A 20,675-nucleotide genomic window follows, 5' to 3' on the forward strand; every position below is an offset into this window, starting at 1 on the left:
TACAGAAGAAAACATGAAAGTTCCTGAGTTTGGAAAGTCGAGAATTTGGAAGAAAACTCAGAAATTTTCTAGAAATCACAAGTTTTTTTTTTAGTTCGACATGTTGGTCATTTGCTTGAAAAAATACAGAAATTTTCAGATTAATCTAAATTGGCAGTCTCTGAGTTTTCAAGAAAAACTTGAAAAAGTAAAAATAAATAAATAAAAAAGTTTAAAAAAATGACACTTGAAAAGTCTGTTCAACCTTTGAAACTCAGAAATTTGTATGTATTTTTTAGATAATTTCTGGGCCTAATCTCATTTTTTCCAGGCACATTTTTGACTTTTCAAACTGAAATTTCTAAGTTCTGTCTAGAAAAATCTAACCTCAAAATTTCTGTAATTTTTCTAGAAAAAAATTACAGAATTTTTGAAACTCAGATATTTTCATGTTTTCTCTAGAAATTTTCCGAGAATAAAATAAATTTTCAAAGTTCTTTTTGTAGAAGATTTTCAACTTTTCAAACTCAGAAATTTAATTTTTTCTCTCAGAAGTTTCTGAGTTTTTTAAAATTCCTCCTCTTTTCTCTCTACGACGGCCCTAAAACATCACTGTAATATTTTTATGTTGCAAGAACAGAAAAAACAGATTGGAAACCCTGATATGAAAAGTATCAACAGCTTGAAATGAAAATAAACAGTTATGACAAAAACTAAGTGCACCTCTGTTGTTTCAGCAAAAGCAGAGGAAAGTTGATATTCTGCTGCTTTGGAGTAAAGAAGAGAAATTTGAAGTCATAAATTATACACAAGTGGAAAACATTTATGACAGCCGCTAATTTTCCCAGGAGTCGACGTTCAAGCGAATTGACAGAGAGATTAGAAAAACTTGAGCGCTTGTTGTCAGACTCTACAGCCCTGAGTCGGCATGTTAGACGTCACATGAACCTCGTTAAGAAACGACAGAGCAAACCAGGTTTGATCAGCAGAGGTTCGACTATTTTAAAGGACATGGCAGCGCAACTTAAAGCTGCATCACAAACCGTCCAGAAGTGAGACGTTGGTCAGAATCCCCAAACTGAAACAAGACAAACAGCTGAAATCGGCACGGCGGAGGCCGGGTGGTGATCTGGGCTCAGTCCAAACAGGACAATGAAACAAAACACAGACAGACTCAAAGGTTTGCACTGGCCTAGTCCAAGTCCAAAACTCAACAAAGTGAAAGACAAAAAACCCCCACAAAATCTTACCAAGTATTTTGGTTTAGTTTCTACTGCAAATGTCTTATTACACCTGAAATAAGACAAAACAATCTTACAAGTAATTTTTAGCAAGAAATAGAGATTTGTTTTAAGTCTACAGTTTCTTAATATTGATGAAACTAGTTTTAATCCCAGATTATTTCATTTATATTTTTGTTATAAATTGTTTTCTGCCAATGAACCTAGTAAATTTTCAAAATATTGAGGAATTATTTGTTTAAAACAAACCTCCATCTCTAACTAAAAAGCTGCTTGTAACAGTTTGTCTTATTTAAGATGTTTGTAGTAGAAACTAAATCAAAAATATTTGGTAAGATTTTGTGTTTTTGAAGTGAAAAGAGGATGAAAACTCTGAAAACATAAATAAATAACTAATTAACCTGCAGTGACATTTTAAATCAGATGGAATCAAAGACCTCCAGCTTAATTAGTTGTGATGAGATGTAAGTAAATCCAGCAGCTTTTTAACAATTCAAATCTCTGATTCTGATTATTTGCTACTTATTCTGAAGAAAATGTCGAAACAAAACGGATTCGTCTCGATTGAATCGATGATTTACATGTTTAGATACAAACATTTTGCATCTAACTCAGGTGAAGCGATGGTTTCAGATCAGCTCTCTGTGCGTCGACTTTCAGAAAATGTGATTGAAAACGTCACTGTGAAGCGTTAGCGGTCGGGTTCTGACCGGCGTCCAGCACGGGAAACGATCCGCTCTCATTCAGAAACATCTCTCAGCGTTTCCTCACGCCAGTCCACAGAGTCAGCAGTTAATCAGAGCTGAAGGACGGCGGCCCAGCAGGAACCAGGCGGCCATGTTGGTGTGCTTCGGCGGCGCTCGTCCCTCCGCAGTTCATCAGCCTCCTGCTGGGCGCCAGGCCCGCCTCCCGTCTGGAGCGGATCTCAACTCCTGCACTCGTTTCTAAATGTTCGGTTTGAATTATTGCATCAGGAAAACAGAGACGACAGCGGATGTGATGTCAGCCCTTACAGTCCCTGTCGGAGTAAAGGGGGAGGAGTCCCGGCGGCTCCTCGTGCTGGCTTCATGGCGGGTTGGTTTGGGTCAGCTGGAGGCGTTGAAATGAAAAACAAAGCGTGTTTTTTCCTGGCTGCGCCTTGTGGTTCTGTTTCCTGCCTACAGCGACACGGCTTCACCCACCCGGCATGCACATGCAGGCTGGCGCCACCCGGCTACTCCATGCCGTTTCTCAGCATCTGATTGGCCGCGATGAGCATGACGCTGATGATGAAGGCCATGGCGAAAGCGCAGATGAGGCTCTTCCTCACGCACGTCTGGCGGTTCTTCTTCGACGGGTGAACTGGAACGAGACGAAGAGAAAAGACGGTAAAATAAGAGTCCACAAAAACACGCGATCGTCTGCGTAGAGACGGATTCAGTCAAGTTCGAACGGCAACCGGCAAAATGCTTCACATTTAATTTAGTTTATCTGACAGACGTAGAACAAAGCAAATCTGCAAGAGTTTATTCACAACTCCGGTGTTTCTATGCATTAAAGTTCACACACTTTCTAAATCAAAATAGAGTAAAAATGTTTTCCTGTCTACATGCACTGCAAAAACAGAAAATGATACCAAGTATTTTTGGTCTAGTTTGTAGTATAAATATCTTAGTACACCTGAAATGAGACAAAACTAACTTAAAAGTAACTTTTCAGTAAGTTAAAGGATCTGGCCACGCCCCCAACTCAACCTTTACACTCAAGTAAAAAACAGATGCTCAATTTTACAACTGTACATCTTAGAAAAGCAGAAGTGGAGCCTCCTGCACAACCAACAAGAATGGATTAACCGCTTTCTAGGCAGTAAGTCAACGACAAAACACGTTTCTTTTCCAGCAGCCATTGTACAGCGGCACAACCAGCTGACCAAATGTGCTGGAGCTCCCACTGCAACAACACAAATGGTCTAGTTTCTAATGTAAACATGTTATTGCATATGAAATAAGACAAACCAAACCATCAAGTAACTTGTCAGTAAGATATAGAAGCTTGTTTTAAGTAAACAATATTTAACAAAGATGAAAAAGTTCAGATCATTTCACTTATAACAAGACATTTAAAATAATCTGCCAGTGGAACTAGTATTTTCTCATCAATATTAAGGATTATTTACATAAAACAAGCTCTAATATCTTGCTAAAAAGTTACTTTGTAAATTAGTTTTGTCTAGGATATTTGTTCTAGAAACAACACCAAAAGCACTTTTGTGTTTTTGCAGTGTATTTATGCGAACAACCTTGCAACCTCCAAATATAATGTAACGTAAAACATTGAAACAGCCAAAAACATTGCATTTTCTCAAATTTCTTCATAATCATAAGACTAAATAGATTAAATTTAATCAATGTTCCCGTTATTATTAGTCTACGGCAACGGTAGTTGCTGAAACCTTGATAGTAAAATCCTCTGAGGTTTGACCCTCGTCGGTTCCGTGTCTGATTTTCCGCTGCAGTTTGGAGCGACAGGAATGAGCCTGAAGTGTGAGATCATCGTTGTTGTTGTTGCCGGGCAGATTTAACGTCTCATCTGAATGAACGGCGGGAAGCTGGAAGGTGACCAGCAGAGTCGGACCGTAAGGTAAGTGGCTCAGTTCCTGGGAACAGACCGGCTTCTCTGCAGAAGCCAAAAACGTCCATAAAGGTCCAAATGTTCATGAAACCCAAAGAGGCTGGAACCGGCAGCAGAACGGGAAACTTAAAGCGACAGGAACTAATTCTGTCATGTCCAGGTTTAAAATATTATGACGCTCACAACCATGAATGGAAAGAAGTTAATTATTATGATTATATGAAATAGAAATGTTTGCAACAGAGCAATAAAAATAACTAAATAAATTATTATACCATTGATAATGTCTGTATTATTTGATATAGAAATAATGTCATACTTACTACTACTAGTAACAGTGATGATAGATTTAAAATTGAAATGAAAATTAAAAAAATACAAAATAGTAATAATATCAATGATTATAATCCCACTGGTAATGTTTGCATTATTAAATATATAATGTAATAACTCAGTATTACATTATTTATGTTATACTGCTACATATTATTGATATGTAGCAATAACTATTGCTACATATCAATAATAATACACTTAATAAATAAAACTTGAACATTTATTGGTTGAATAATGTCTTTCTGATTCTCCCTTCATCGTGTTTTCCTCCATGTTTTCCTCCATGTTTTCCTCTCCATGTTTTCCTCTCCATGTTTTCCTCCATGTTTTCCTCTCCATGTTTTCCTCCATGTTTTCCGTTTCTCTCCTCCTCCGGCACCAGCATGTCGTTCTGCTCTTCTTCTCAGACGACTGAAGTGAAATGATTTCACCAGCCAACAGTAATCATGCGAGCCGGGCCGGTGACCCGCGGTCGCTCTGCTCTCACTCACGCTATTTTTACATCTTAATCCAAGAGCAGCTGCAGTCATCAAAATGCTTCCTGGCTGCTGAAGATACCAACGTCTGACCCAGAGACGAACCGTTTCTGGACATCGTTAGTCGGCTGGTTTGGCCTGAGTGACATCACTCAACACATCCACATGGCATAAAACATAATGTGACAGGTTGCTGTGAAAGACTGGAAGTTTTTTTCCTTCTGGGTTTGAAACATGAGCAACAGAAAAAGACTTGCAATGCCTTCATTTCACCAGCAGGTGGCAGTAAAGAGCAACATCCACATAAAAAGCCAAAAGAAGAAGATCCTGAGCATGGCTCAGGCAAAATAAGGATTCAAGTTTCCTTTGACGGTTCAACAAGCTTTTACTAAAGTTTTCAGCTTACATTTGAGATTTTTAGGGACTCCCACTGCCAGCTGATATTTCTACAAATAACTTTAAAACAACCAATTTTAAAACGCTGTGCTAAATATCCACGCTAATTCCCAGTTATTTTTCCACCATTTTCCTACAATTTTACAAAATGTAAATATTTATTGTTTAAAATCTGACAACAAGAAACTGTCTTTGTAAATTGTCCAATTAAAATCAAGAAATGCTTCATTTTCAGGGACATTTCTTTGCAGAATTAAACACATTTCTGGGTTTTTCTCTGTTTTTCTGCATTTTCCATCATCTTCTACCAACCTGGAGTTATTTAAGTTTCCATTTGTAACTTGTCAAAAATTGCAAAAAGTTTAAGTGGTATAAATATGTTTTCAACACTGCAGCAGGGCTACCTGGTTGGACCATTTCTGATGTGTATCTTATAATTTCAGCAGTTTTACGTCAGTTCTTCTGTTTTCACCTCTGTATATGCTTTACGTTACGTTTGACTGCATGAAAAAAGCTCTAGATAAAAAGTTTCATTGAAGAGACAAAAACTGCACTCTACAACAGAACCAGTGATCTAACCGCGTTTAGCTGGAAGCCAAACTGAGCTCAATGTGTTGCTACTAGACTGAACAGATGTTGAGCTGCTGGACATTAATGACGGAGGGAGATTTCTGTTCTGGACATTAGCTCTCAGTCCAATTACCTGGACCTTCTGTCGGCTGGCAGATGTCCTACAAGCAGCCAAAATTAAACGGGACGAGTTACGCAAAATTCACATTTTCCATGTTTTTGTTTCTACTGCCTCCAAAAACAACCCAAGCATAAAAAATCGAGTTCATGTTTTTTTGGTGTCTGGAAAACGAGCCGTTTCAAAAATCTCTCAGTTGTTAAGTCTCATTCGATGGGCATTGCACCGTCACCTAACAACCCCAACGGAACTCTTTTCGTCACCTAGCAACCCAACCAGAGTTCCAGCATATTTCAGCTGCATAATGGCTGCTGGAAAATCAAGAATTTTGTTGCTGACTTACCATCCAGAAACCACTTGCTGCATTCTTACTGGCTGTGCAGGAGGCTCTGCTTCTGCTTTTCAAAGGTGCTAAAATTGCGTGTCAGTTGCAGCCATTTTCACAGTGTAAACTTTGAGTTGAAGGCGTGGCCAGCAGCAGCTTATTGGGATTTAAAGAGACAGGAGGTTCCAAAACAGCTCAGTTCTGCTTATTTGATGGGAATAAGCAGAACTGAACTGGCTACAATCTTCTTATCTAAGAATTATTTTGTTTTGTATAGACCAGGGATGTCAGCCTCGTTTTCATTTTAGGCCAAATCAAAACCATAAATCCTCTTAAAGGGCCAAATGTATTGATTAAACCTGTTCACAAACTGCTATCATAAAATTAATCCTTAAAATTATTACTTAACATCTTTTCAGTTCCTCCAGGATTCCGTGATTCGTTTTGTGATTTTTTTGCAATAGAAATCAAAGTGTTTGTGGAACTAATTTGGAAATATTTGAGCTTATTTATGACGGTAAACGTGATGTTTTATTACTTGCTGTATAGATCATGGACCATTATATGACAACAGTTAAGACTGAAGCTGCTGTTTAGTACAAGTAAAGCTTTTGACAATTTTTGAGAAAAATCTGCAATAAACTCCCAATTATTAGCATAAAACAGTTTTGTGTGAATTTCCACAATAACTACGAAGAAACAGGAGGGACTGACTGATATGAATTGGCAGTAAACAGACAAAACCTGCATCAATTTGATTGATGACATAATATTTAAGCACACTAGAGGGCCACATAAAAAGCTTCGGTGGACCGGATTTGGCCCACGGGCCTCGAGTTTGACACCTGCTGTAAGACCATAGACGTATCCTAACCTCTTCAATAAGAGTAATGGGTCACCAGTAATGACCTGCTACTGGTTTATGTCCTTCCTAAAACATGAGCAGGTATTAGCATGTCCTTCACTGTAAAACAGAAACTGAATCTATAAATCATTAAATCACCTCGAGGCAACGGGGCCGACTGGAAGTGGCGGGCTTTGACTGGACATCTGCTGCCCAGCATGTTTCCTCTGCTTTATGCCATCAGAACAATTTGTTCAGCTATGAATCAGTGGCTGGTGGGTTTCAGTGGACCAGTTAAATTCCCTGTACTGGTGTTTTCAGAGCAGCACCGTATCGATTGCTGAACAAGGAGAAGCCGCAGGGAAATCAAACTTCCTTTTCTGCTTCGTCATATATCAGCCGGCTGATGTAATAAGCGGTGAGGAGCGTGATGGATCGGGATGAGGAAGAACCGCGTTGTGACAGAAGGCATTGATTCCTCCCTGACTGAGCACATTTTGGTGTTTGTGAGCGCCAGGTGGTTCTGATGGACCCGATGGACGGTTCTGTCTGCGGCGGCCGTCCATCATCATGAAGCTTCATGTTTTCGTCCTGCAGCCGTTTAATGGATCCAATGAGGCGCTGGTGAGATCTGGACCTCACTTAGTACCACCAGCGCTGGTCCGAGTCGGGTACTGACTACTTACATCCACTCAATTACATTTACTGGAGTAACTTTCTTTGAAAAAAAAAAGTATTTTTACTACGCTGTACTTTGAGTGATTTTATTATGAAGTATTTCTTCTCTCACTTGGTTAAAATTTCTGGATTTTCTTCCCTCTGAATGAAAACCAAACATGTTTTAACCAAAAACTCACCAGACACAGAAACACACCTGCAGTTTCTGTTAAAATCTCTGAAGTTTTTTTTATTGAAAGAAACAGATTTTTTTTTTTGCCTGATTTTGTCATTTTTTGTTACTTCTATGAATTTTATTGTCATTTTGGTCCTTAAAATACCAAAATTTCCACTTAACTTTATAATTTGAACCATCTGATGATGTAATTTTTAAATACTAAATGATTGATCATTTGATCAGTTACTCAGCACTTTTTACCAAATACGTTTTACTCTTACTTGAGTCATTTCTTGGACAGATACTTTCACTTTTACTTGAGTGAAATTGTGCTGCAGCTCCTCTGGAGTTGATCTGGTGAAACCCGTCAAGAAACACATGCAGGTTACAGAGACGTATTGTCCATTTTTCCTCTAAAAATGAAACATAGATTATCATAAATGAAAAGCAAAAGACTCAAATTTCACTGGAAAAGCTGACACCTTAAACCATGTGTCAAACACATGGTTCGCGGGCCAAATCCGGCCCGCTGTAGTTTCTTATGTGGCCCTTCTGGCTCCAGATGCCAAATCACATCCATCATTTATAACTGTGAATGTGTTGTAAATGTGTTGCAGTTAAGTGATGCTAACTCCCACCTGCAGGTGGCGGCATGTCTTTACTTTTACACTGCTGCCTCAGCCTCACCTGATGCGAAGCTATAATCCGTGATCAATGTGGCGAGTAACGAAATGTCACATTTGCTGTCATGCAAAGTGGAAATACTGATTTTTATTGCAAATAAACACAAAAAACAATCACAAAGTCCTGGAGGAGCTGATCTATGAGGAAAGATGTTCAACATTATTTGATTTTAAGATATATAGACAGCTATTATTAATATTTTAACAGTTGTGAAGGGGTTTAATCAATACATTTAAGATTTTAAACTGACCCAAATGAAAGTGTTTGACATCCCTGACCTGCAGCGTAATAATGTGTGTTGTGATCTTGATCATCTATTTTCCTGTTAGAGATGCAGGAACTGGTGACGTTCTGACTCAGCGGTTTTTACCATCCAGTTTCATGTTATTAATGAAGTGATGCTGTGATGGACGCCAGACAGAAAGCTGTATTTTCCTAATATGCTTTCAGAGCGAACAGCACATCAATCACAGTGAACACACTGAATGACCTCATATATTTTCATCAAAGAGTGACATTTGGTAACTGTCAAATAATTAAGAAAATGATTTTGGTCAGTTGGTTTCCACCAAAAAAGTTTTAAAGTTTGACAACATTAACTTTAGAGTGACTGGTGTAGTTTTTAAAATAATGTTTAAAATCCAAAGCTAAATGTCAGACATGAACATAATTAGCACATGCATAAGATTTCATGTTATCATTTTCCTTGAATTTATTTTCTGCGTAAAAACACTGAGAAACATTTTCGACTAAAAGGTGCTAGCTAACTTTAGCATACAGCCTTTTTAAAAATGTTAGCATGACTTTCTAAGTTACATATAAGAATATTATGCTAATGCTAATGCTTTAAGGTTTAAAAATTACAATTTATATTATCTGAAAAACTTAAAGTCATAAGTGAATGGTATTCTTATTCACACACAACAAAGTTTTAATTCAAAGGTTTGTAAGTTACTGAATAGCATAAACATTTGGGCTAAAGTGCTAGCACAGATTTCTGTGTCACATCAGAGAAAAGCACACTAGTGTTTCGGCTTTAAGGTTTTTATGCTAATGTTTTAGTTAAACTTAAATGGCAAAAGAATGTTTGCATAATTTCAGTTTGGAAAAGTCAAAAAATAATTAATAATTTATTCAAATGTAAGTTCATGTGTTAGATTTCCAAAGGTCTGGTTTGGTTTTCAAGCCAATGATCCATTTAGCAGTCTGAGAGAAATTTCAGGAAATTATTATTTTTAACAATATAACACAGAACCAACTACTTAAGAACAAAACATTTTTAAAAATATAAAATTACCACAAAAACAATAAAACTGATGAGTCTCTTAAATCTAACGATGTATGATAATGTTTTTTTTAGTGGTGCACAGAACTAGATTCATTTCACTATTTTCACTGCAAAAACACAAAATTTAACCAAGTATTTTTAGCCTAGTTTCTAGTGCAAACATCTTAGTACACTTTAAATAAGAAAAAACTACCTTAGAAGTTATTTTTCCGATATATTAGTTTGTTTTAAATAATTCCTTATTATTGATGACAAATGATTTGTTCCAATGGCAGATTATTTAACTCATAACATGGTAAAACAGTCATGGTGTAAGTGAATTAATCTGCCAGTTGAAATAGAACTGAGTTGCTAGGTAATGGGCTGGGCGTGGCTGGTGTTGCTAGGTAACGGGCTGGGCGTGGCTGGTGTTGCTAGGCAACGGCGGGACATTCTACCAGTGGAACTGGAACTTTCTCATCAAAATTAAGGAATGATTTACTGAAAACCAGCTTCTACATCTTCCTGAAAAGTTACTTCTAAGTTAGTTTTGTCTTTTTTCAAGTGTGCTAAGATATTTACACTGAAAACTAAACAAAAGTACTTGGTGAGATTTTGTGTGTTTCCAGTGTTCAACTGAATACGCAACTGTTTTTATAAGCTCTATCAGACGTTTCAACTAGTTGAACTCCTGTTTGCGTCGACGCTGATGAACACTGAGCAGAGTTTATTTTTACAGATGCCAAGAACTGTTTGTTTCAACTGAATTGTGTTTATTAAGAAAACTATAATTACAATAATCTGTATTTTAAAACTACAGATATTTGCAGTAAAATGCTTTTATTTTGTCTCATTTTACTGTGGATATTGATCGTCTTCGTACCAATAAGTAACAAACTGCTACTGTTCATCCTTTGAGATTAAAAGCTGGCACATCAAAACACATTTCCTGAAATATCTTTTCTTCTGCAGCTAATATTTATAAGTTGTTTTTTAAAATGTATAAAGACCCTGAACAGAAATGACTGTGGAGGCTGAGTCACTGGATCTGAATCAAAAGCTGGCATTTCAAAAAGCTGAATGATAATTAGCTTAGAAGAAACAATGACACTCGCTGTTTTAATGGAGAGAAAAGGAGAGAGTCCTAGAATACCCTCTGCTGCGCTCACATCCATAAATTTTGGATGGCTGTTGGTGCAGAGAGGAGTCATGCATATTTCATGCGAGCCACGGCTGAACAGCTGACCAGCTGACACTCGTCCTCACAAACGCCCCAAATCAATAAATCAGCAGGTGTGCTGGGACTCTGTTGGCTGGAGATGTTGATGAGAAAGCTTAAATCCTTTCTGACAGCCGGGATAAGTTCCTCCCTCTCTCTGCCCACACAGGCCCAGCGCCTGCCTGTGACACATCCATGTGCCTAAAGTGCTTGCGTGTGAAATTAGCCCAGGGACTTTCGCTCACCTCCCTCAAACTCCGTCTGACAGTTCCCGGAGTTTTCCTTCAGGCTTTCTTCCTCGTTGATGATGATGTTCTCAATGTCCTTCATGGTCAGGTGATCGCGGAAAGCGTAGAACAGGATGTGTTTCAGCTCCTCCAGGGTGATCTGCTGCATGTCAAACTGTAACAGAGAGCCGAGCAGGAAAGTTAAAAATAAAAGACATTTAAAAAACAAACATTGTTTTTGTTGTGTTTTTTTGCTGGGTAGCTGGTAGAGAAGAGAAACATTTTACAAACAGATCTAAACATCCGTTCTCCTGTTCATGATCACATATGGAAACAAGGACATTTTTCTGGACGATAAATCATCCCAGAAGTTATCGCAATAAAAATGATGTTTTGAGACCATTTTCAAGTAATATAACAAGAACACATTCTCAAAATTCGATAAACTTTAAACTCTGGAAATGGAAGACATTTTAAATATCTAAAATAAACAAAACAACAAATAAAGTCTCTGTAGACAAAACAAACTTAAAAAAAAGAGCTAATTCAGAACCAGACTGAAGACTTTCATCCTCCAGTTTTTGGTAGAAAGACAGAAACAATAAATCATACAAATTGTCATGCGATTAATTAATTAATTGATTAATTGCTGATTGCGACAAGCCTAAAGGAAAACGTCAAATGCATTAATCACTCCATGTTTTGGCTGAATCTCTGTGCACACAGGTTCATTAAATGTGTGAATAATTTAAATCATTTAATAGTTTATCTGGTTGATGATCCTGTATCTTCTACCTTCTTCATTTTCAAACAAATTATGTAAAATCACATCAGTGGGCATTTTTATTTAATTTTTACCCTGTTTTTACTTTTTTTGTTTGAAATAAATAAACACCTAGAAACCAAAAGGGTGTTGATCTGATGATCACATGCAAAGTTAGAGACGCTGAAAACTAATCAGTGAGATTAGATGGTTTATTAATACAAAGATTAGAAAAGCAGTTTCAGATTGGACAGATTTTCTGGTTTTGTTTTTTGTGGGAAAAGTTTTGTTGCACTGCAAAAACACAAAATCCTACCAAGTATTTTATAGTTTCAAGTGCTAAAATATGAGTGCACTGAAAATAAGACAAAATAACTTGAAGCAATAGTTCAGCAAGATATAGGAGCTTATTTTAATCAGTAATTCTTCAATGTTGATGTAAAAGTTCTAGTTTGTCTGGCAGATTATTTTACTTAAAACATTTTTCTTAAGCTATAAATGAAATAATCTGCAGTTCACCTCTGACCCCGTCCAACCCGCTGCTGTTGCTTGTTGGCAAATTGTTGCAGGAAACATTTTTTCTGGCAAATTTAAGTTAAAAAAAAAGTCATATTTATATCCGCACAGGATAAAAATTCAGTTTTATAAATTCAATGTCTTTAAAAAAAGTTTGATTCTCATGAGACATTTCCTCCACAAAAACAATCCCACAACAACGAGAGAGAATGATGAATTCAGACTGAAAGTTTTCAAAATGAATAAAAAATGTAAAACGTAGCTTTCTTATGCAATCCTTCACTTCCTGAATATCCTGAATATCGCTTCATCACATGTCAGAGGTGAATGAAGTAGAAATGCACTAAAGCAACAGAAGCACCACTGCAGTTTCTGTCTGCAGGTGTTTCTGGTGGATTTTTGGTTAAAACATGTTTTTCATTCAGAGGTTTGAAAATCCAGAGATTTTACTCAGGTACTCCTAAAATTATATATTTTTAAAAACTTACTCAAGTAAATGTTATTGAGTACCGTATTTTCCGGACCTCGCTATAAGCCACACCCACAAAGTTTTTTAAAAAACTGGAAACGTACATATATAAGCCGCACCAGGCTAAAAGCCGCTGGTTTCTCCGCCGCTCTCGGTTTTCCACTGACTGATATTCAGGACGCAGCTCTCCGTCTCCAAAGCCGAACCGTGGATTCGTTCAAGCCGAGTTTATGTACATCGGCTCTATTTCCCTCCTGGACTGCCAGATCAATAACCTTCAACTTAAAAGCTGCATCATATGAGTTTGAAGAAATTTCTCCGTCGTGTCTGCTGCTAGCATGTGCTTGTTCTAAATGAAAATTAACGCGTTCTTCAATTTCCAATTTTGACTTCCAGTGAGTCATTTCCTGCTAGAGAGCCCCCTGGTGGCTGAAGAAAAATCCACAGAAAAGCCGCACCGGGCTACAAGCCGCATGGTTCAAAGTGTGGGGAAAATGTAGCGGCTGATAGTCTGAAAAATACTGTAAATGTAACCAGTTACTACCCATCTGAGACTAACTAGAAAATCCCATCTTTATTTCCCTGATTTAAGCTTTTTGTAGGTTTATCAGCCACAGTGTAAATCGTTTTTTTCTGACTCAGATCTCTAACAGAGCGCCACTGTTCCTCCAAATAAAAACATTCTGAAATCAGAAACCACTCCTGATGCAGCCAGCCGCCGCTCGGTGCTGCAGCAGCCGCCGCTCGGTGCTGCAGCCTGACGCCGCTCGGTGCTGCAGCCTGATGCCGCTGGCAGGCATGAAGAGACGCCAAGAGCTTCGTCTGCCAGGGAGAACAGGAACGAGCACGCAGCGAGTCCTTCAGGGACACATTAAAAAAACGTGTTTATTTTCTGCCTGCTCAGACTTTCTGAGTCTATATTCACCGCTGATTGACCTTTCAGGAGAGAGTGGCGAAAAGAATAACACACCTCGACCTGAATTGACTCCCACTGCTGCATGACCTTCAGATTCACGCTGAAACCTTTGGCTGCTCTTTGTCCCGCCTCCTCCCCTGAAGTTCAGCCTGCAGAGCCATCACAATGCTAATGGAGGCGTTGGAAAAGTTGGAAATGTCACAACCTGTGAAGACCTGCTGCTGCTGCTGCTGAAAGCAAACACTTGTTTCTTTCTCTTTCTTCTTCTGTTGTTCTGCAGCAGCGTTTAGCAAACGTTTTCAGGCCGAGGATCACTTACCCCATCGAACAAACACTCCATTTAATTAGCAGTAGCTCCATAAAAACACTTCATACACTGCAAAAACACAACATCTTACCATATACACTGCAAAAACACAACATCTTACCATATACACTGCAAAAACACAACTTCTTACCATATACACTGCAAAAACACAACATCTTACCATATACACTGCAAAAACACAACTTCTTACCATATACACTGCAAAAACACAACTTCTTACCATATACACTGCAAAAACACAACATCTTACCAAGTATTTTTGGTCTAGTTTCTAGTGTAAATATCTTAGTATCTGGAAATAAGACAAACTATCTTAAAAGTAACTTTTTAGTACGATATAGAGACTAGTTTTAAGGAAATAATTCCTTTATAATGATGAAAAAATTCCAGTTCCAGATTATTGGCAGATAATTTAATTTATCTGCCAATAGAATAAGTACTTTTTTATTTTTTATTTATTTTTTAGAAAAAGCTGCTTTACAAACGATGATTACAAAAGTGTCACACACTAATTATTAAGATGACATTTTCACTTTCACTTCATCGATATGAACTACTTTGTGTTGCAGCATCACATTAAAACTAATGAAACATGTTGACGCTTTGTTTCAAAATGACAAAATAAATCCAGTCTAAGGGATTTAAACATTTTTATAAGCCACTAATAGTTGTGTTAAATTCTAACTTCAACATATTCAAATTTTTTCTGCAGTGAGATTTCTCATAATCTGTTTCAATCTTTGTAATAATCTGTTTAAATCTGGTAGATTTTCTCAAACTGAAATTATTCATTTCTATCTTTAGGCTGAAGGGGGGAGACGGAGATAATCGGAGGAAGTCACCCTGAAGAGAAAGCTCTGTACATTTATACAGTCATAAATGAGGTTCACACACACACACACCACACACACACACAGACACACACACACACCACACACACACACACACACACACACACACACACACACACACACGAGGTGCCAAGAGCCTGCGTCCATCCATCTGTTGAGTTCAGCCTGTTGCGGTTCGGCCAACCGTTGGCGCTGTGCTGCATTTAAAGCAACAGGGTTTAATTTCTTCAGCTTTTAAAATATATTTAAATCCACTGGAAATATAAAAAAGATGAGCAACTTGAAATCTGGTCATTTAAACTGTTTTTTATGACTTTTTTAATACATAAAACATACCTGTGAATCTGAAGGTTTGCTGCATCCCGTCGTTCTTATGGCTCATTTAGTTAAAACCCGAAACAGAAAATATCAAATTTAAAAAAATAAACAGATAATCCTGTTTGAAAAAAGATCCTGAATGTTATGTCTGATTTCAGACGAGGACAAAAGCATCATGTCATTATTAAATATTCATGATTAAATTATTTGGAGAAGTTTAATACTTTGGCTGTTTTAATGCTGACGTTGCACTAATTACACTGAAAAACATGTTACTCTCATTTGTTACGGCGAACAGTTTTGCTGAAGCTTCAATTCAGAATTACATTTTGAGCAAAACTAGTAACAAATGAGAGTATTTGTTGATTCAAAGAAACATTTTCAGTGCATCTGCTGGGATAGTAAAAACATTTAAAAGTCAAATTCTTTCCAGTTAAATTCAGACCATTGATGCAAAAACTAATTAAATTTAACTTTATTAAATAAATCTGGATGTAAACCGTGGACAACCTGCAAAACTTTAATAAAGCATGCAGAACCAACAGATAATTTTATAATAAAACACACATAATGGCCCAATTAGAAATTAAATATTAGAAAATATTTCCTTTTTCAGCAAAACTGCTTTATGTTATTATGTGATAATTCACTTTGTCATAGTAACAGTTCACTGAACAGAAGGGATAATTTGAGTTTTTAACGTTATGATGAGATATATTTAATATAAATTTAAATCCCTGTTTCCTGCTGTGCTTTGGCAGAAACCTTTCGGATAAGCATTTAAGATGTTATATAAAAATAACCTTTAAAGAAAAGGAAGGAAGAGTGTGGCAGTCAGAAATTCAATATTTGTCAAAGTTTTTAAATTAGTGTTAAAAGAAAATATGAAATATTTAGAAAGATGTATGAATGCAGAGAAACTTGGGAAAAACCTCAGAAGAAGAAGAAAACTTCAGATCAGAGAGTCTGAACTACAAAAACACAACATGACGGGAAATCCCACCGACTCTCCGAAGTAAGAGGACGATCAGCTGCGGGTCGTCAGAGTTTACGGCTCCAGGATGAAACAGAACAGAAATGAACCGTCTGGGGTTGAAGATGTTTTAAATGTTTTTTCATCTTTTATGAAGCAAAGGATTTGAGCAGTGATGTCCGAACTAAACCAAAATCCCCAAGCTGAAAGGACTCAAAGGCCAAAATGTTATTTTTTTCCCCATTTAGAAAACACAAAAATATCTCTGTGAATTATTTTTCTTTTACCCGGGCAACAATAAATAAACTTTCACAATCATTTAACATGTTGGCCTTATTTTTTTTTTTTTTAGGTCTATCAGATGCTTTAAGTTAATTTCCAGCAACGAAAATAAGAATCTTTCTCTACAAACTTTGTTGTATTTAGTCAAATAAAATGGATGGGTTTCGCCAAAATCTGTTTTTGAGTAAAAACTCGTTAGATGTTTGTGGCACGACTTATTGTGAGACAAAAATAAAATATTCTTTGAGTTGTAGGAGGAGATTTGCAGTGGAAATTCTCATCCTAAAGAAATGAAGAAACTTGTTCCATTCTTGAATCCCCACATGACATCAATCCAAGGGCCACAAATGGCCCACGCCCCACAGTTTGGACACCCCTGTTTTAGAGAATAACCACTAACTGTTTTCATATCAATGCTTTTTATGCTCATTTTGAAGTTTTGCATAAGAAAAAGTTGATAGAAACAACAAAACTCGAAATAATTTCCTCAATTTGGAAAAAACGTTTTGAAACTCTCGTTTGAGTCGTTTTTAGCTTTTCACAAAAAACTTAATGCACCAAAGATACTGAATTAGTTCACCATTTTTTCAACAATTAATCACGATTAATCAGGCTAATCGTGATTAATCATTTCAGCTCTATTACAAATGAATGACCAAATGAACATACATGAGAAAAAACAACCAGTTCAGTCAGGAATCTCCTGTTTCTGTCGGAAACTGTTTCTCTCTTTGCATATTTTCAGAAAGGACGTTTATTCGTTTTTATTCACCTGACCTGTCAGGTGTTTGTGTGATGTAGTGATGACTGACTGTCTACACTGTAAAAGCTAACATGGTATTTAACTGACAGTAGTACTTTTTCATTAAATTGCTATCAAGACTCATTTTTAGTGCCTTATTTTGAAGTTTCTCCAAAATGAGTTGGATTCATTTAGAAAAAGAAAGGTCTTAATAATTGTGCTTTTTGGAAAATGAATCAATACCGAATGTATCCAAGTAAAAATACTTTACCTGAGTTTTTTTTCTTTTCTGGAGCCAGTAGTTTATCCAATCTGACTCGTGATTAAAGAGATAATCCACAGTCCAGAGTGAGAGTGAATTACTGTATGTTTTATCAGACAGATAGTTTTATACATTTTTTATCTCAAATATTTGATGTACTTAATAATTCTGTGGAGTGGGAGCGAGGGCCACGAGAGCCAATAAAACCTTAATTTAAAAAAGGAAATGAGAAAGAGGAAAGACTCATTCAACAAAATTGGTTTGTTTAATTTGAACTGAATTTTTTCATTAGTTGTTCTGCTTACTTAAACTAAATGAGGCTTTCTTACTCAGTAATCTTGTGCTCACTTCTTTTTTTTAACTAGTTAGATTTTACAGTGTAACAGTTATTTCTGGCCGTCATTACAAACTAGCTCAAAGTGTTATGACTGAAGGACATAAAACAAAAAAGAAACACCAAAAGCATCTTTGGTCGTTGCATTAAATGCTAAAAACGGTTTTAAATTAATAAGCTTTCTAAATGCAGACGGTTCCACACATTTTCCTCCTCGTTAAAAGGGAACGCGAAGGAATCGACATCGATCTGCGCGTTTAAGCAACCTTTCGGTTCCGCTTCAGAGGCCCAGAGCGCTCAGGAGAAATTTATGTCTCCATTACTGCTGCATCACCCAGCAGTCAAAAGGCAGGAGATTAATTTAGGCAAAGAGAAAACTTAACAGGCACCAGGGGAGAAACAACTAACAGGAAGATGGATCAGCGCTCAGAGGTGCTTTGGATGAGGAGGCGTTGGAAGTGACAGGACAAACTATAACGAAATGAACCGAGAGTCTTATCGACTCTGAAGGAGGATCAATGAACATATCTGTCAAACTTTTCTACTCAAATGAAAACATTAATATTAACTGAAAGTTGAGTAAAATGCACTATTTCTTGCAGACTTTTACTCATTTTGGGCTCCACTCTGAGCAATGGATCAAAAAGACAGCGGTGTTAACCCGAAGGCAAAGACGTGGAATCAGCTTAAACCTCTCATCAATAGTCAATTACAGTTACTTTGAATAACGAGGGAGAAAAAGTCAGATTAACCTGGACCAGAGCGGACATTAAGAGCTCCCTGAGGGCCACCGGCAGAGCTACATCCTCTGTGATTCCTCATCATCGCTGACGATCGATGAGGAAGATAACAGGAATCCAGACGAAAGAAACGCTCACAGCAAGGTAAAAAAAAAAAAACAGGAAGAAGTGGAAAGTTTTCCTTAAAGTTAAAATTTTCTAAATGAAACTGGAAACATTCACCGGGGTTTTAGTTTAACCTAAGACAAAACAGATCAACGCAAAGTCTTACATGAGCAAAATAGTGTTTCTCATTCTTAAAGTGACAGTAACCCTGTAAAAAAGTCTTCACAGGAGGGCTGGGGCTTTGAACAGATAATTTGGATTAATTAAATATTTGAATATGTTCAAAGGGCAGTATTGTGTAAAATCAACTTAGTGAGCTCTATATCATAACATACCTGGAGAGTTGCCTTGATTCTTTAACGCATGTTTGAGAAAGAAATCCTTTAATCTCCAAGGCAACCACTCAGCTGTGAAGAACGCCTGGGTGGACCTAGCTCCGCCTTCGAGGACACAGCTCCGCCTTGGAGCTCCAGTTTCCTAATTTCCAAGCTTCCACCTCAAAGAGGAGCCCTTCCCTTTAACTGCCCCACTCAGCTCCTTCAGACTAGCCAGCAGCAATTAGCAAACACCTGGTGGAACCGCTGAGCTCATTACAGGAGCGACTTCTCTTGACCCACTCAGGGTTAATTTGTGCTTTAAAAACCATCTGAAGGGACACTGGAAAAGGAGTTAGCTGTTCAAGCCTAAAATAGCATCTCAATGCTAAACATGCTAACGTTAATGTTTGCATCCACATTTCTAAAGAAACTCCATGAATGATCAGGACTTTGTGAATCTCTGGAAAGCTGAACTTTGCACCAATCTGATGGTTGATTAACTCGAATAACAAATTAAAAACAATAAATAAAATTTATTTACTCAATAATTTAAATCCTTTCAAAATAAAATCCTAAAATGTATTTTTTACTCCCAAGTGTCTCAGCTGCTGGATGGTTTTAGAGGACAAGTGTCATTGACCAAACTCACTTCCTGACAGATTCCCATCAGTGCGATCTCATCTGCAGACGCCTTGATGGGAAGTATTTGCTTGTGTTGCATCAGCAACGACCTTAAAGAAGCAAACGTTGCGACTCATCGACCTACAAAGGGTCACAAGGCCATTTCCAAACAATTTGAAGTCCATCAATCTACAGTGAGGAGGATTATTCACAAGCGGGAAAAACTTCCAGACAGCTGCCAATCTTCTCTCTCTCATCCAACTCAGGCAGAACCAGAGAAACGAGAAAACACTGCAAAAACAAAACATCTCACCAGGTAATTTTGGTCTAATTTAAATGCAAATATCTTCATACACTTGAAATAAGATAAACTATCAGCAAAATATACAGGCTTATTTGAAGTAAATAACTCCTTAATATTGATGAAAAAGCACTTGTCCCGTTGGTAGTTAAATTAACTTAAAACATTGGGAAATGTCTTGTTATAAGTGAAATAAACTGTAAATTTTTCATCAATGTTAAGCAGTTATTTACTTAAAACAAGCTCATGTATCTGCACTGGAAACCAGACCTAAAATACTTGGTGGTATTTTGGGTTTTTTCCAATGAACTCCAGAAATCCCCATGTCAGACTCTCCAGACCTCAAAGGTTTATTAATGATAATTACAAAAAAAGACTGAAAAATGGCAATTTCTCACTAAAATGAATGTAGCAGTTGTATATGAATATTCCATATATACATACATATATAGATTATATATTTTCCAGGCACATAGTGCTATTTTGTAGCATAATAAAGTAAATATGTTAAATTCAGTTGTTATAAAATTGCCTTAACGCCTTGAAATCGGGTCTCGATTATTGATTTTGATCATTTTTGGTTTTAAATATCTTAAATATTACCAAACTCCTGTTTTATCCAGAGTTTCCACTTCACTGCAATGCTTTTTAGCATTTATTTTTAAGCAGTTATTGTGGCAAAGCTTTAAACTGCTGCTGCTCAATGACTC

The 20,675-nt window shown here is 37.1% G+C and overlaps 1 protein-coding gene across 1 annotated transcript; it reads right to left on the bottom strand.

The window, feature by feature from the left end:
* Window positions 1-1,774: 1,774 nt before the first annotated feature.
* LOC148155735 (calcium-binding protein 8-like) lies at window positions 1,775-11,410 on the bottom strand. The gene is made up of 2 exons (XM_088011628.1): window positions 11,146-11,410; window positions 1,775-2,561 (listed from the first exon to the last, which is right to left on the bottom strand). The coding sequence occupies exons 1-2, from the start codon at window positions 11,294-11,296 to the stop codon at window positions 2,434-2,436; spliced, it is 279 nt and encodes a 92-aa protein (XP_087867754.1). The 5' UTR covers window positions 11,297-11,410; the 3' UTR covers window positions 1,775-2,433.
* Window positions 11,411-20,675: the final 9,265 nt, after the last annotated feature.

The sequence above is a fragment of the Poecilia mexicana genome, unplaced genomic scaffold, assembly GCF_051168715.1.
Source record: "Poecilia mexicana isolate PSO_F unplaced genomic scaffold, ASM5116871v1 scaffold_13, whole genome shotgun sequence".
Taxonomy (NCBI): domain Eukaryota; kingdom Metazoa; phylum Chordata; class Actinopteri; order Cyprinodontiformes; family Poeciliidae; genus Poecilia; species Poecilia mexicana.

Coding starts and splice junctions, on each gene's coding strand:
- LOC148155735 (XM_088011628.1), bottom strand. CDS start 11,296: ATGCAGCAGATCACCCTGGAGGAGCTGAAACACATCCTGTTCTACGCT. Junction 2,562..11,145: donor TCAGACGGAGTTTGAGGGAG/GTGAGCGAAAGT, acceptor GTCTCGTTCCAG/TTCACCCGTCGAAGAAGAAC.